The 16,122-nt window shown below is 38.2% G+C and overlaps 1 protein-coding gene across 9 annotated transcripts in view; it reads left to right on the top strand.

Annotated features, from left to right (window-relative positions):
* Positions 1 to 16,122, top strand: part of FRY (FRY microtubule binding protein) — a 570,040-nt gene that overhangs the window by 387,843 nt on the left and 166,075 nt on the right. For all 9 annotated transcript variants that reach the window (XM_043997434.1, XM_043997432.1, XM_043997428.1 and 6 more), the window contains one exon: positions 321 to 422. In XM_043997434.1, the coding sequence (XP_043853369.1) occupies positions 321 to 422 (102 nt within the window). The remainder of the gene's footprint in view (positions 1 to 320; positions 423 to 16,122) is intronic.

The raw sequence follows: 16,122 nt of genomic DNA, 5'->3' as shown, positions 1-16,122 counted from the left end.
TTCTGTCTTCTAGCTTACCTCACCACCTAGCTACCTGTGTTCAGATTCTATATTTCTGCAGTAATAATATTTCATCTATTTTTCATAATTTAATTATGAAGCTCCTTTATTTCCTTTCATGAAAAATGCCATATTCCATTTGTTCCCACAATCACTGTGGAAGAACATTGCTTTTCACATTCTGTTATGTAATAACGTGTTTATTTTGGCTGACACCAGCGGCAGGAAAGAAGCTTATTTAATAGTCCTAAGGAAACGTGGTTACCTGGTTTGTTGAAATGTAAATAATCTTGTGATGTCTTCTTTTTCTTCCTATTTAGGCTTTGTACCCTCTGGTGACGTGCCTGCTGTGTGTCAGTCAGAAGCAATTCTTCCTAAACAGATGGCATGTTTTTCTTAACAACTGCTTATCCAATCTTAAAGTTAGTATTTCACTTTCAAAGCAAAAAAACTTTTAGCAAAGTAGCTTATGTTTCTGGTTCTAGTACAGTTGTTTCTGAGGGCATAACTGAAGAATTTTTGAATGAATGAAAAAGCATCTATTAATTGCTGACTGTGTGCCAAGCACTGTGCCAAGCACTGAGAATGCAAAGAGAAGAGCTAGACAGGTCCCTGCTCTCTACGTGCTCCCCTCTTAAAGGGGCAGACAACAGATATAGAAAGTTTCAGCCTCAATTCAGATGGAAGGGTCTCACGGGCTTAATGATACAACAGCAAAGCAGATAACAATGCATCTTCCTTAATGTCATGTCCACTAATAAGCTCATATCTATTTCTGATGCCAAACCATTTGATAGCTCCACGGACTTCTTTCTTTTCCCAATCCTAAGTAGCTGTGGCTGCAGAGGAGGCAGGGGCTCCAGCCCCTATAGAAACTATCGCCAAGGTGTATCACCACAAGGGTTGATTGGCTGGGCTAGAAGATAGTGGTTAAGAGGTTAGAGTGTCCAGTGAGTAGACTGCTTTTCCTAAAGCAGGGGAATGGTTATCCTGGACTACTTGGATCACAAAAGTAAATAAGTCATCATTTTTCCCTTCATCAAAATGCAAATTAGAGAAGTTAAATGAAAATTGTGAGAAATGTCTTTGAAGTTGAAGAAAACAATCAAATAACAAACTAGCCAGTGATGCCCATGTAAATCTAGACATAATTGTGTTATCTCGAGCTTTTCTTTAAGACCCATGACTATTGTAGGCATCTGAACTGCTTTCAGAAGCATTCAGTATTAAAGGGGAAATATCTATGAGCATCCATAAAGTGCTTTATGCATATAAAAATTATACTCATCACTGAAGCATGGTGATAGGTACTTTAAATTGTCTTTTCTCCTGGTGGCGATGAGGGAGTGGTTCTCCTTGTGACCAGGGACCTATATCAGTGAAACAACTGCTTGGGGTTGATACCAATGTGACCAGAGATCCTAACAAGATCTAACCTTGCAATCTGGGCCTCAAGGGTTCGATTCTCTAAGTATGGGAAGGGAAGGTAAAGAAATGAGCATTTATATAGCACCTCCCATGAACCAGGCACTGTCCTAAGTGCTTTGCAAATATTTGATTTTGATCTTCAAAACAAGGTAAGGTAGGTGCCATTATTATTATCATTTTACAGTTGAGAAAACTAAGGCAGACAAAAGTTGTGACTTGTCCAAGTTTTTGTTTGTTTGCTTGTTAGTTCAGTCTTTTTCATTCGTGTCTGACCTTGTGATCCCATTTGGGTTTTTTATGGCAAAAATCCTGGAGTGGTTTGCCATTTCCTTCTCTAGCTCATTTTACAGATGAGGAAACTGAAGTAAACAGGGTTAAGTGACTTGTCCAGGGTCACGCATCTACTAAGTGTCTGAGGTCAAATTTGAACTCGTCTTTCTGACTTAAGGCCCAGTGTTCTATCCACTATACCACCTACTAAATAAAACCAAAGATTAGCTATATTTTGTAAAATCAGAGTACAAATGATGTATATCTATGTGAAATCATAGTGTTTTCCCTGAATTGGACTCGGTAACTTGCAGTCTCAGAGGAAACCTTGCAAAAAGCAATCCAGGGCTGTCCCTAGAGTCAGACTTGGAGAGTTACCTATCATGGTTAGGTCTTCTTCTAGCATGTATTGGCAAAGTGACCCTAGGCAAGTCACTCAACACTCCCCCTCCCCCCACCATGCCTCCAGGTAACCCTCTGACACCCTACTTCTCCTGCACTGGTGGAACTTCTACACCCAGATAAAATCACAAGTCCAGACCACACTTTTGACTAACTCATCATACAATTATACAGCCATACCCTCTTAGAAAGCAATTTATATCCTTTTTAGAAAGCAGCTTCAGAGTTCAGTCTTCCACAGGCCTAAGGTCTTTACCTTTACTGATGCTTAAGTAAGCAAGAGAGCCGTAGATGCTGGGTTTTATGTCTAGAAGTATCACTTAATCTGAGCAAACATAAGAAGTGTTACATTGGGCTCCCTCACATAGGAGTTCTCTATAGAAATAATATCACCGGCCCAGGCCCTATCCCTATTCCTGGGCATTGGGTTCTACCAGTTTTGAAAATTCATTTTTTAAAAAATAATGATATTGAGACATTTTTGGAGAGAAAATGGCTACCCTCCAAACCTTATAGATATTCATAAACTATCCCTAACTTCACTTTTACATATTTCTCCTATCAGTTTTTATGAACCTGGATCTATTTACATTTTTTCCTGTAAGTTTCATAATTCACCAACCACCACGTAAAGTATAACTCCTTTGATTGTTACTAAAGCCTCCTCTTTCCATGTAAAGGGTTGTCTGCTAGTTCTGATATTCTGGGATTGATTTTTAATCTTAGACTCTATCCCTGTCAGCCTTCATCCTTCCAGATGGAAAAATATTACTAAGTGATGTTAGTTTCTTTGATAATGGTTCATATTTCAAGTGCTGTTAAAGCAAGGAGTATAATCATTAGGATGTTCAAGTAAGAACCATAAAAAGCATCATCCTATGGACTAAAAAAATCCCAATTAATGTATATTTTTTGTTGTTCAGTCATTTTTTCAGTCATGTCCAACTCTTTGTGACACCGTTTGGGATTTCCTTGACAAAGATACTGGAGTGATTTGCCATTTCTTTCTCCAGCTTATTTTACAGATGAGTAAATTGAGACAAACAGGGTTAAGTGACTTACCCAGGGTCACATGGCTAGGAAGTATCTGAGGCCAGATTTGAACTCAGGTGTTCCTGACTCCAGGCACTGTGCCACCTAGCTGCCCTGATGTGTGTATGGCATGTAGCTATGTCTGTCCTAAGGCTCCTCAGAAAAAGTATGACTCCTCCTTTGATGTTGTATGGAGCAAACTGCCTCAGTTTACCCAAATAACTCGAGGAGACCACCAAGTCAAGCAGAGACAGATTTATTACATCCTCATGAGGACGGGCAAAACCCAATTACACATTGAAGTCTTGCAAAGATATGCCCAATCCTCTAGGTTTTTATAGTAATCTTGAAAAGGACTGTCCCCACATACACCTAGGGTGGATGAGCTCACAATCTAACATCCAATCCTGTCTCACCCAGGGTGCGTATGGAGACATGCATACGTGTTCCAGGGACAAGGGGGAAAAGGGGAGGGGGAACAAGGTCAAACCAAAGGAAAAGGAAACAGGGGAGTGAGAGTCAGATGTTTCACATCTCACAGTTCCCACTGACTCCCCTCTCCAGGCCCCTGTCTCTAAAGATAAGGATGACAGGGTTAAAATTTATCTTTGGCTATGTTGGGAAGAAAAGAATAATCCATTGTTGGGACCCCAAGGCCAAGGGGATTCTGCTCTGAGAAAAAGAGACAATGTTACTTAACATCTGGTCTCAACTCAATGGCTGCATTCTGTGCCTAGTCCCATCCTTTCTTCTTGAGTCCCGAGTATTGAATTGGTGGGCAAACTCCCTGACCCACTGACTGGGGTTCTGACACATGATAGATTGCAGACAAAACTAATATGTAGCTGACAAGTGGGGAGACTGAGCAGAAGTAAAAATACTGTTAATTGGCAATAAAACTTAAAGGAGACAGTGAGAATTTTGACAAGCAATAAACTTCTAACGAACTATACTGGGGCAGGTCTGGGTACCTTCCAGACCCCATGGTCAGAGTTTAATCTGACTCAAATCCATAATCATATCATACAATCCTCCATTTTTCTTTTATGCTCAGAGAGCATATTCTGGATTTGAGTCACTGTCATTGAGCCCTTCAGCCATGCAGGATTTCAGCCCATCAGTCCAAGTCCAACTCATCACCAGTCTCTCCTTCGTGAAGTTTCAGAATCAGGGTCTTTAATCTTTTCTCAGTGAACTGCTGAGTCACCATCAGCTGCATCTGTTGAACTGCACGTTGTATCAAACCTATAAAGCAAGGGACTAAACAGGGACAAATATAAGGAGAACTCCAAAATTACAAATGAATACCTAATCCTGTCCCATAGGCATCTTTCAGGAGGTAAATTGGGGTCTAATTAATTATCCCAATATACCATATACATGTCAATAACTACCAATATTATAACAACAAATATGATTTAAAAACCTCTTTATAATTTCAGTGATGTGCTCCCAGTGTCCATTCACTTAGCAATTTTCATCTTTGACCTCAGGTACCCCTATTAGAACCTTTTACAAAGCAAATTTAAATAGCAAATACAACTGTTTCCCAACTTTATCCAAGGAAAGAGTAATCTCTAATTGACCTCTTCTAGGCCTGAGTATCCCCAACTAGACTCAGGCCCACCAGGCTACCACTACATTTCCCCACCCCTCCTTCCAATAGCTAAGGAAAAAGAGGGCGAAGATCTCTTCTTCTGTAACTGCTTCCAGCTGAATATGTGTGTAGAGCTGACAGTGGAAGGTGCAGAAATCCTTGCAGGCCTGGTCCAGATGATGAAGGGGGTATATAGTCTGGAATTGCTAACATAAAATTGAAAGCCTTGAGCCTAGATAAAACAAACTATCAAGAGGTTAAAGAGACAAAGACAAAAAATTTTAAAAGACAACAATAGGGAAAAGGGGCAAACCAAAAGAGTGAATCCAGGAACCCCCAGATCCTGCATCAGGAGCGAAAAGCTGTTCACAAATGTCCTTCATCCAGTGAAAGGTGTCATGAATGCCCCGTGCTGTTCAAAGCTTTACCTAGTTCTGTATCTGACAGACATTATTAACAACAAGTCAAAGGGTTACCACTATCTTGCTACATGCAAGCCATATAATCTAAATGTTTCAAAATGCCACTGATGGCAGAACCCTTAAATTTTTCCAAATTACATCTATATCCATTTCACTTTATTTCTCCAAAAGTTTTCACTCAATTGTTTAAGATGTAATCCTCACATAAAACTTAGGTTACAAAATACCTTTGTAAGAAGATGACCACAAATGAACTTACATAAGAGTTACCAAGTTAACTTCAATTCTAATAAAAGACTTAGGATGACATTTAACCAATTAATTTCAAAACAGTGCATGTCAAATAAGTTGTCCATAATAAACCATGTTTGTATTACAGGACATGCTCTATAGACAGATATTATTTCTACATTACACAATAAACTTATATAACAAAACATTCTATATTTTACTCTTCTCTGTTTTCTTGAAACAGACTTGAGATGTCTCTGGTTCAATTTCTAACATGCATAACTAATAACAGACAGATGACAAGGCTAAATGCTTATACATTCTAGTTGTTCAGATTCTGAAAGGGACTAGAATTTCTAAGGCAAATAGCTTAAATCTTAAACCTGCATCTCACCCAGATGTTACAGTATTAATCTAGGGATGAAGAGACAATATTGTGTTCGTGCTTATCAAGTGACATGATTATAGGAACTTGCCACAAAAGAAAAAGAACAAAGCTCTGGGGGAAAGGTACTTTCCCAACTCCCAGTAGAAGTTTTGTGGACAACCAATGCAATATGCCAGACCTAAAATCAGCCAGGTGGGAAAGTTTGCATTCCATATGTAATATTCGGGGAAACCGAGTCAGGAGACACCTACCTCAGCCTTTGCCAAACAGTCGGTCTCCCATCCTTTCCCAAGAGAACTCCACCTGCAGTGCACACATGTAAAACCCCTATAGGGTTGCTGGTATCATGAATCATATGGCTCACCATTCCTTGATAGTAATAACTGGAGTCAAACTCAGAGCAATAATGATTAATAGTCCCATAACATCTTAAATAGCAAGTCCCAACAATCAGCACTAAAAGTGAATTCATTTCTCAAGGATCGCATATCCTAGACAGCAAGTATTAACTATACTTGTACTTAAATAGGTTTCTCTTTTCATCCATAGGTTAGCACTACACAAATGAATCTGCTTTGAGATGCTCAATAACAAGCAATGGTTGAAATAAGTGTAAGCAATCCCAAATTGCATACTGGGAACAAACTAGAAAATGCCCCACACAATAGCACATGGTAAAATGGGTTTAGATGTTAAACATAAGATACTGTCCTCAGAATTCCTCTAAACAATGGGAACATCTTTAAAGTGACAACTAGTTTGCATGTGTTTCTACACATGTTCTAATTCCAATTAAATAAAAACATAAGTAAACTTCAGATTCCCTATTAAGATGATACAAGATAGCTCATAAGTTACTTATTGTTCACTAACATGTCATACATGACAAGTTCAGGCACCAATTTAACTATTACTTAGCACCAATAAATCCAGATCAAAACAGCAAGATCTTTCTCATAACTAACAAATTATTTAGATGTTCTTGTATTAATTCAATAACCAATTAATTCAATGTTGCAATAACAAACTTCCACTTTGTCCATTCTCATAATAGAAATATATACCAAACCTTAAGAATAAGACTCAAATATTCAGATATTCAGGATTCCAGAAAAGCTTTTTCCATTAATTAACACAATTTCACAAATCACAGTAAGTTTGAACATGATTGTTATCAATATCAAATCACCATTGCAACAAATTAGCTTAACTTTATCTCTGCTCCCCTTCTCTCTCATCTAAAGTGTTTGCAGTGGGGAGGAATTTCAGCTTCTTCCAAACCAAAGAGGAAATATTCAAATAACCCGTTCCAATCATAATAACAAATTTTACTAGGCCCCTTTTTAAATCCTCTCATTATCTCTTGTTGTAGTTGTAGTTGTTCTTTCAAACTACAGTATACCAGATCACAATACAACTTGAAGTAATCCAGCAGTTTCTTTTGCCAGTTTTTTTTTTCTTTATCTCTAGATTTCGTTTCTTCCTGTCCTTCAAGGTAAGAGACTGCACTAAGGATTTCAAGTCCCATCCCCCTCTAATACCAAATTACATTTCACAAAGAGATCCCATCAAGCTTCTAACTTTTAGAAAAAAAGCAAATCACTATACTTTACTGAGGATCTGTTGGATCTTAAAGCCTTAATATACAGCTAAGAATATTCTTACTATGCCCACTTCACAGAAAACCATTATCACATTCAATTAAATTCATAACCCAAAGTAATTTAGAGAGTCCAAATCTGACCATATCTCCAATACAATAAACTATTAAACTATTGGGCACTTTTCCTTTCCATATTACAAATCACCTTGAGGTAGTCAGCTTAAAGTTACACAAATAGAACAGTATATATTTCACTTAGAGTTAAATCAGAATTAATTCAATTAAACCCCAATTTATTTTCTGAACGATATCGTATAGAACCTCATTGATAATTTCATATTAGTATTAATTCATCCCATAATCACTTAATCTAAACACTTCCTATTTTCCTGTTTTTGTTTCTCCTTAAACAGTTCCATTACAAAAGAAAATTTTTAAAGTGGCAGTATATAGTTTGTATGATTCCCAAAGTTTCTTAAATAGATAGCCCAATCAAATTCAATTACCCTTCTTGATTCCCTAATTACACAAACTTTTCTTTTGCTAGTTTAAAGGAATATTTTAATGCCACATTTAGTCCTCCAATTCAGTCTGAAAGACAATGCCAGAGCAGCAAGATTCCCCCTGCTCCTCCCCCACTTCCTTAACCTAGCAAGTTGTTTTTTTTTTTTTTTAAGGGTAGCTTCTTCAATTAAACAAAACTTTTCCTTCTAAATTCCAAGCACAGACTTATGCTCTCTCCTCCCCCACAGCAGAAAAAGGGGAAGGGGTGGCTTTCTTTTCTTTCTTCTTTCTCTCTCTCTCTCTCTTTCCTTCTACTTTCCTCTCTTTCTCTCTCTCAAAAATCCTAACTATTCACTCTCATACCCCTGGTCACAGTCAATGCAGACAGGGCAGACCATGTAGGCTAGCAAACAACTTCCTAACCATTCATTCCTCCTCACTTAATCAAACTTCCTCGTACCTTCTCAACATACTTAAACCATCTGAAACTAGCAAAGTGGCAGCTTAGCCAATATCTCACCAAATAACCCCATTTATCTATTTTAAGATAGACCCAGGGGATTCTCTTCTTTAATCTGCCTATTACAAACTTTAGGTGTTCCCTAAGAACAAACTTCACACTCACTCTTTCTCCTTTGTGGTCAGCAGCCTTTTACCTAGGGCTGCAGACAGGTCACATTTCAATGGCTCAATTCAAATTCTGAGTAATTTACAATTCTACAATCCCCTTCTCAGTCCCTTCTCTAACCCAGACTGCAGGGATCAATTTCCCTTTCTTCTTCTTTTGTCAATACAGTTATTTTGATGGAATTTTTACTCCTGGACCTCTACTTTTAATTTCAATTGAAAAGGTCTCCTTCCAATTATCTAATCCAGGATTTTTTCCAGCCTCCTCTGGCTCTTTAAACTTGCCCTACTCTAGATGTTCTACCCGTATTTTGTTCAAGATCCTAGCCTGGTCTGGACTTTTTAACCCTGAACTCACCGGGCTCCTGTTTTTGCTCAGGATGTCTATTCAACCCTGGCTCAGCATGGACCTCCACCTTTAAAAGGTCTCTACCATCTAGCCGGTTTTTCAATCCTGCAAACAACAGGTACTAAACCCCCCCTAGGGGCGTTCCTATATTTTTTTCGGGGTGTCTATTGTTGGTTGGGCGTCCCCAGACCTTTTCAACCCCGCAAACTCAATAGGACCTAGAGGGCACCCTAAGGTTAATTCTGTATCTCGTATCAGGGTGTCTATTCAGTCCTAGTGACCTGTTCAACCCTGCAAAACTTCAACAGACCTTAGGATGATAACTAGGGGTTCCCCGATTTCTTCCTAGAAATCCCCCTGAATGGTCACCCAGTTACTCACCAGTCTGGGTCTGTGCACACGTTGTGACCGAACCAATCCGGATACTCCTCATTACTTTAGCCGGCATCCCTGTGTCTGGTTGGCTTTTAAGTCTCTCTCTTTCCGGGCATGGATGCTGAGAAGCCTCACCAAGAGCCAGACCCCTGAACCTGCTGAACTCAGCAGGGACGTCCTTGTTCAGAAGGACAGGCTCCTGGGAGTCTCCAAAGATCCCCAAAGAGATCCCGGACGAGCCCCCATCTGTATGGAGCAAACTGCCTCAGTTTACCCAAATAACTCGAGGAGACCACCAAGTCAAGCAGAGACAGATTTATTACATCCTCATGAGGACGGGCAAAACCCAATTACACATTGAAGTCTTGCAAAGATATGCCCAATCCTCTAGGTTTTTATAGTAATCTTGAAAAGGACTGTCCCCACATACACCTAGGGTGGATGAGCTCACAATCTAACATCCAATCCTGTCTCACCCAGGGTGCGTATGGAGACATGCATACGTGTTCCAGGGACAAGGGGGAAAAGGGGAGGGGGAACAAGGTCAAACCAAAGGAAAAGGAAACAGGGGAGTGAGAGTCAGATGTTTCACATCTCACAGTTCCCACTGACTCCCCTCTCCAGGCCCCTGTCTCTAAAGATAAGGATGACAGGGTTAAAATTTATCTTTGGCTATGTTGGGAAGAAAAGAATAATCCATTGTTGGGACCCCAAGGCCAAGGGGATTCTGCTCTGAGAAAAAGAGACAATGTTACTTAACATCTGGTCTCAACTCAATGGCTGCATTCTGTGCCTAGTCCCATCCTTTCTTCTTGAGTCCCGAGTATTGAATTGGTGGGCAAACTCCCTGACCCACTGACTGGGGTTCTGACACATGATAGATTGCAGACAAAACTAATATGTAGCTGACAAGTGGGGAGACTGAGCAGAAGTAAAAATACTGTTAATTGGCAATAAAACTTAAAGGAGACAGTGAGAATTTTGACAAGCAATAAACTTCTAACAAACTATACTGGGGCAGGTCTGGGTACCTTCCAGACCCCATGGTCAGAGTTTAATCTGACTCAAATCCATAATCATATCATACAATGTGATTATTTAAAATATGACTAGTTTGAGTCAAGGAAAATGGTTTGTTCATAATTAGACTTCTGTGTTTTTAAAGTATTGGCCAAGAGAGCTTAACAGTTCCTTCCTGTCACTGTTATGTGTGATTCTTTGAAGATATTCCCAATTTATTTTCCTGGCTACGTTATAATTCAGGCAATTATACATAGCTTTTTGAGAATCTCCTAGACCTGAAAGACCTTCCAGGAAGAAATGACAACACTTGGTGCCAGATTAGAGGTAGAGGATTAAGGAGACTGAAAATATCCAAAGTGATTCCAAGGCTTCTGGTATTTCATATTTTTAAACTAATTATAATAATTAACTTCAAAGTTTGCTTTAAAATCTGAGGCTCTAAAATGATCTTAAAATTAAAATGACACTATTACACTCATAGTGGCAATTAAGCATCATAGTTTATAGAGCACTGGGTCTGGAATCAGGAAGACCTAGATTCTCAAGCTCAGACATTTATTATTTTTGTGACCTTGGTCAAGTCACTTAACCTCCGTATGCCTCAGTTTCTCATCAGTAAAATGCGGAGAATGATAGCACTCACCTCCCAGAGTTGCAGTGAAGACCAAATGAGATAATATTTCTAAATTGTGCAAACCTCAAGGCCTTATATAAGTGCTAGCTGTTGTTAGCGATTCAATGAAAATAATAACCAGCATCAGTGCCAACATGATGTATTTGTCATTTTAAGAAGTACATAAACTTTGCATTTCCAAAGGTCATATTGACTTTCTCTCATAGGGATTGATGGCAATCAATTTCCTAGAATTTTAAAATTTCATCCTATTTGGATGGTTCTAAGTCATGTGGATATGTTTGTACATATTCCTGTGGTTGTTTTAAGACAACATAATTTTCCCAGAGTGGTTAAGATTAATTCTGCTATTTTGCCACTTGCTATGATTATAGCCTCGTCTACATTAGAAAAATTGTCTTTAAGAACTCTTAACTATGAACTGGTATAAAAGGCTGACTGCATATTGCATGGTGAATATCCATCCATTTTCTTCAAACTAACTAGGAGACCCCGGGATAGAAATTGCCAAGGAGCTAAACCTGTCAGTGTTTTTGATAATAAAATGTCTTCCAGGATTAGCAACCATTATACTGTCACCGCTTTCAAATAGTTGATTACTGTGGAATTTGTTTTATCTGCCGACAACACAATCACAAGTTCCAGCATTAGGACATTTTTCTTAGTGTTGGCATATAGTAGGTGGCTAACAAATGCTTGATTGATTGGTTTCTTCTCTTCAGTTACTCAGTTATCTTTTCCATTGAAACCATTTCTTTTTATACACAAACAGAAAGCAGTAATTTTGCTTAATAGAAAAAATAAGAGGGGGGAATGAAAAAGAATATTCATAGTGTTGGCTTCTTCAATTTATTCACCTAGAGGTTATTTATGAAGCTAGAAGAAAATAGCATGCTGAATACTATTGTAATGTTGTTGGTTGTTGTTTTTTTAATTTATGGTAAAATTTAGGATCAAATTCTATCAGATCAATTTGTCACCATGACCAAAAATACTCAATGATTCCAAGCATGATCAAGAGCCTTTTGGGAACTAGAAAAGCCTAATTTTATCTTTGAGCCAGTTATTTCCAGACCTGAGATACAACATGTAGTTTTGGTCATTATACCCACATAACCCTATGAAATTAGAAAAGCTAAGAGGAAGGTAACTAAACAATCAAGGAGATAAAAAAGATTCCATATGAAAAGCAAACTAAAAATGTTTAAAACTCCTCTTTAGAAAGATGAAGACAGAGAAGGGGTTTTAGGGCAATCATGATCCAAATCTCAGAATTTTGTAAAATTGCACGTTTTTGTTTTGGTTTGCTTTGCTTTTATAAAAAAATACATTATTAAGAATCTATTGCTGGTCACAGTGGTGACTACAAAAGACATTTAAGACACATATAAGAGCTTTCCAGGAGCCCAGTGTCCCACTGGGGAGGCAGAATATTCGTAAGTGAAACAGTTGGCAGCAGACAGTTGTATGAGAGCAGGACTGGTGAGGGTAGGAATTTTGCTATTAGGGAGAAATCAACGTGTGTTTCAAGTGCTTCTGGCACTCCCTCAAACCTCGCAGGAGATAGTTGGAGAAAAGCTAAAGGAAAAAAGTAATAAACTTATAGAATTTACTACTACAAAGCTAAAAATACAGAAATATCCATAGTGGCTGTTAGTACTGTCCCTTACTTTAAAATAGCTGAGATGCCAACAAAAGTTTAAAAAAAAAAACCAGGTAATTTTAAAAGTAGTCATGAATATAGGAAAAAAGTCCATAATCCCTTATATGTCAGTAAATACTCATCAAGCAAGAACCTGCTGACTCCCCCTCACCCCTGAAAAAAGCTTTGGTTTTTTTCTTGATTAGCTTCAGAGCTTTATAGAATTTGGAACCCAGATATTATTTCTTAAGGCACCACCAAATCGACCCCATTCTGCCTGTTCTTCATTCCACATGCTGCCATCCACCCTTCTGGGTAATCATTGACTTCAGCATGCACAGAACAATATGCACAGTGTTAGACTTCTGAATATTTGACATTGGCAGTCATTTTTGGTTTACTAAGTGTGGGCAAGGCATCTAGGTGGTAGGTTGACATATAGCAGCAGTATATAAGTGTACTCTACAGTAAAGATCTCCAGCTTTCAAAGTAAACAGCAGATCTCAGCCTGCACATTAATTTTCTATCAGTGCCTTGGTTTATCCTCAGGATTTTTCTGTCAACAGCAGACTGCTATTACAGGACAAACGCATATTCTTGAATATTAACACTTATTTATTTTAACCAGTAATACTCCATGTAAAGTAATGAGAAATACAGAATGTCATAGTCTTAAAGGGGCAGACTGTAGTAGGAATCTTGAGTAGTTATTCACCAATTTCTTTGATTCTTTTCTTTATTTTCTGCCTAAGAATTGAGCAGGTGAGAGATTGTGAAAACCACAGTGACTGAAGCAGTCTACCGTACATACTTTGACAAATTCTAAAAGAGGAGAGACAGGAAATGGGCATTTACTCTCACTGGTACTTTTTTATTTGTATAATATTTATGAAGTGTTCTCACTGACACAATGCACTAGGTGCTCCTGCCTTCCTACCTGCCTTTCTTTCACAATTCATAAAATTGGGGGTTTTCCATACCACCATAATATTAGAGAAAATTGTATTAATTTTTGTCCACTGAGAATGTATATATTTTTTTAAATCTCCTAAGAAATATTTTACCCCTTCTCCTTAATGGCAAGACAAATAGGGATAATGATATACTGTTCCTCATGTACATAAAGAAGTTGATATCTGTAAATAGGACATCCACTTTGAGTTGTTTCCTCTGTAGTGGTGATGGCTCACATGGAATAATTCACAGTCTCATCCTACTTCACTGATGATAATGATGATAATACTTTTCATCTTAGAGTTTCTCCCAGATTTTGACACAGATTCTTTTTAATCTCCAGACATTTCTATTGAAGAGAAATAAAGCAGAAAGCTAGACTTGGAGTCAGGAAATCCTCAGTTTAAATCTAGCCTCAGACACTCAGCTAAGTGACCCTGAGCAACACACTTAACTTATGTTTGCCTCATCTGTAAAATTGAGATAATATTAGCACCTATTTTCTAGGGTCATTGAGAGAAACAAATGAGATAATGATGGTAAAGGACCTATCACAGTGCCTGGAACATAGTAGGGACTATATAAATGTTAGCTATCGTTATTTTTTAAATAACATTCAAAGGACATGCAGGGGATAATGGACAGGTACATCATGTTGGACATGAACAAACTGCCAAACGTTACCAATGAGAAATGATTCAGGATTAGAAGTATAAAGGATGTCTAAAGACATACACTAAAGAAATGTATGACCAGAAAAGAAAGTAGTCTGCTCATGTAGCAAGAGCAAGATATAACTGATAGACAACCCATGTTCTCTATTGGTCTCCACACAACATTAAGAGGCATAAAGGGGGGCAGCTAGGTGGCGCAGTGGATAGAGCACCAGCCCTGGAGTCAGGAGGACCTGAGTTCAAAGCTGGCCTCAGACACTTAACACTTACTAGCTGTGTGACCCTGGGCAAGTCACTTAACCCCAATTGCCTCAGTAAAAAAAAAAAAAAAAAAAAGAGGCATAAAGGAAGACACCCCATCCCTAATACTTTGGGCAGACTCCCTGTGGAGAATGGATGGGAGGACATGGACAAGAATCATAGGATGAGAAGACATGATGGGTTAAATTATTTACCTTTGGAAGGTATCCCTACATGCTGAAATCAAACACACTGAAGTCCTCATTCTCTTTTTCTGTGAAATAGTAGATAAGTATAATTAGTCTTATTTTTTAAGTTAAGGAAGCTGAGGCATAGGCTTGGGAATTATTTCCTTTGATTCACAGTCAGCATCAAGGCTTGAATCAAGGTCTATTTCTAGTCCAGTGGTTGTTCCTTTGGGCTGGAATTTCAAGAAAAGTGTTACTGGTTATTGCCTGTTCTTCTTCACTCACTTAACACACATTTCAGTGATGTGACTATTGTCATTTGCAAATTGTGCATTGATGTATCCATATAGTAATATGACAGTAGGTTGATAGACTGTAGCATGGATAGGTTACAAATCACAGGACAACATACCATATGAACAAATGTATTAAAACATGTTCATTTTTTATAATATTTCACATTCATTTTTAAAAGCTGTCCTGAAATGATAAGGTGCTCAGTATTTCAAATTAATCTCCTGGTTATTGGAGTCATTCTGATTTGACATTAGCTCTCTTTCTAACCCTAAGAGAACCTCTTACTCTCTCTTCCATTGACATATGTCAAAATGGAAGCAAAGTAAGTACTTCAAAGTGGTTTTATGAATTCTAATTAAATAGTGCTAATTAGATGGATCAAAGGTAAGTGCTTGGTGATCCAAAAGAGATGGATTATTGTCTGTAGAAACCTCATATACCAAACAATTGGATATGAGTTTTTCTGAATTGTCACAAGGTAATTTTCATGACAGTTTCAAATATTAGCACAAATAACTTGTAAAACAAAGACATTGGGAAATACAAATTATTGCTGAGTTAAAGTAATGTAAAATCAAAGAAAAGGAGGAAAAAGAGAGGTTATAGACCTGACAAATGCAAGAAGTCTATCGATTTCAGTTACTGATGAGAAATAGAACAAGTCACCAGCTCTGTCAGTCTTGCTCCTGAATTGATTTGCGTAGCAACCGAGGGCATTTGGGGAGATAGAAAAGAATCTCCCTATGCTAGTGGGCCATTGCAGTTTTACTCACTGGGATGACTGGGAGAAGACCCAGGACAGTAACACAGACATATTTTAGGAGTTGAGGGAAGGTTGGGCCATAACACAAGTAAGAGTTTAGACCGAGGAACCATAAGGGCAAAGAGAAGGAAAGGGGTTTAGAAGACAGGATTAAAAATGCCAAAGAGTTTATCAAGAATATGATAATTTATAGGAGAGATCTGTATGGGGAGGAGGGGGAACTTTTCTTGCCACTTAGTTTTCCATGCTGTTTGATTAGATATCTTTTATTTTGCAATAATATGTATTCCGATTAGTCTGGTTAAATAAATGAGCAGGGGCTTGTTAGTCAGTATGTCAACTAGTATTTATTAAGTTCCAGGCACTATGCTAAGATCCAGGGATACATAGAAAGGCAAAAAACTGTCACTGTTCTCAAGGAGCTCACAGTCAATAAGGAAGGAAATAAGGAAGGGAAGGAGGCAGAGAAGGAAGGATTT

Source organism: Dromiciops gliroides, chromosome 3, assembly GCF_019393635.1.
Source record: "Dromiciops gliroides isolate mDroGli1 chromosome 3, mDroGli1.pri, whole genome shotgun sequence".
In the NCBI taxonomy this organism is placed as follows: domain Eukaryota; kingdom Metazoa; phylum Chordata; class Mammalia; order Microbiotheria; family Microbiotheriidae; genus Dromiciops; species Dromiciops gliroides.
This window is presented reverse-complemented; position numbering and strand designations above follow the sequence as displayed.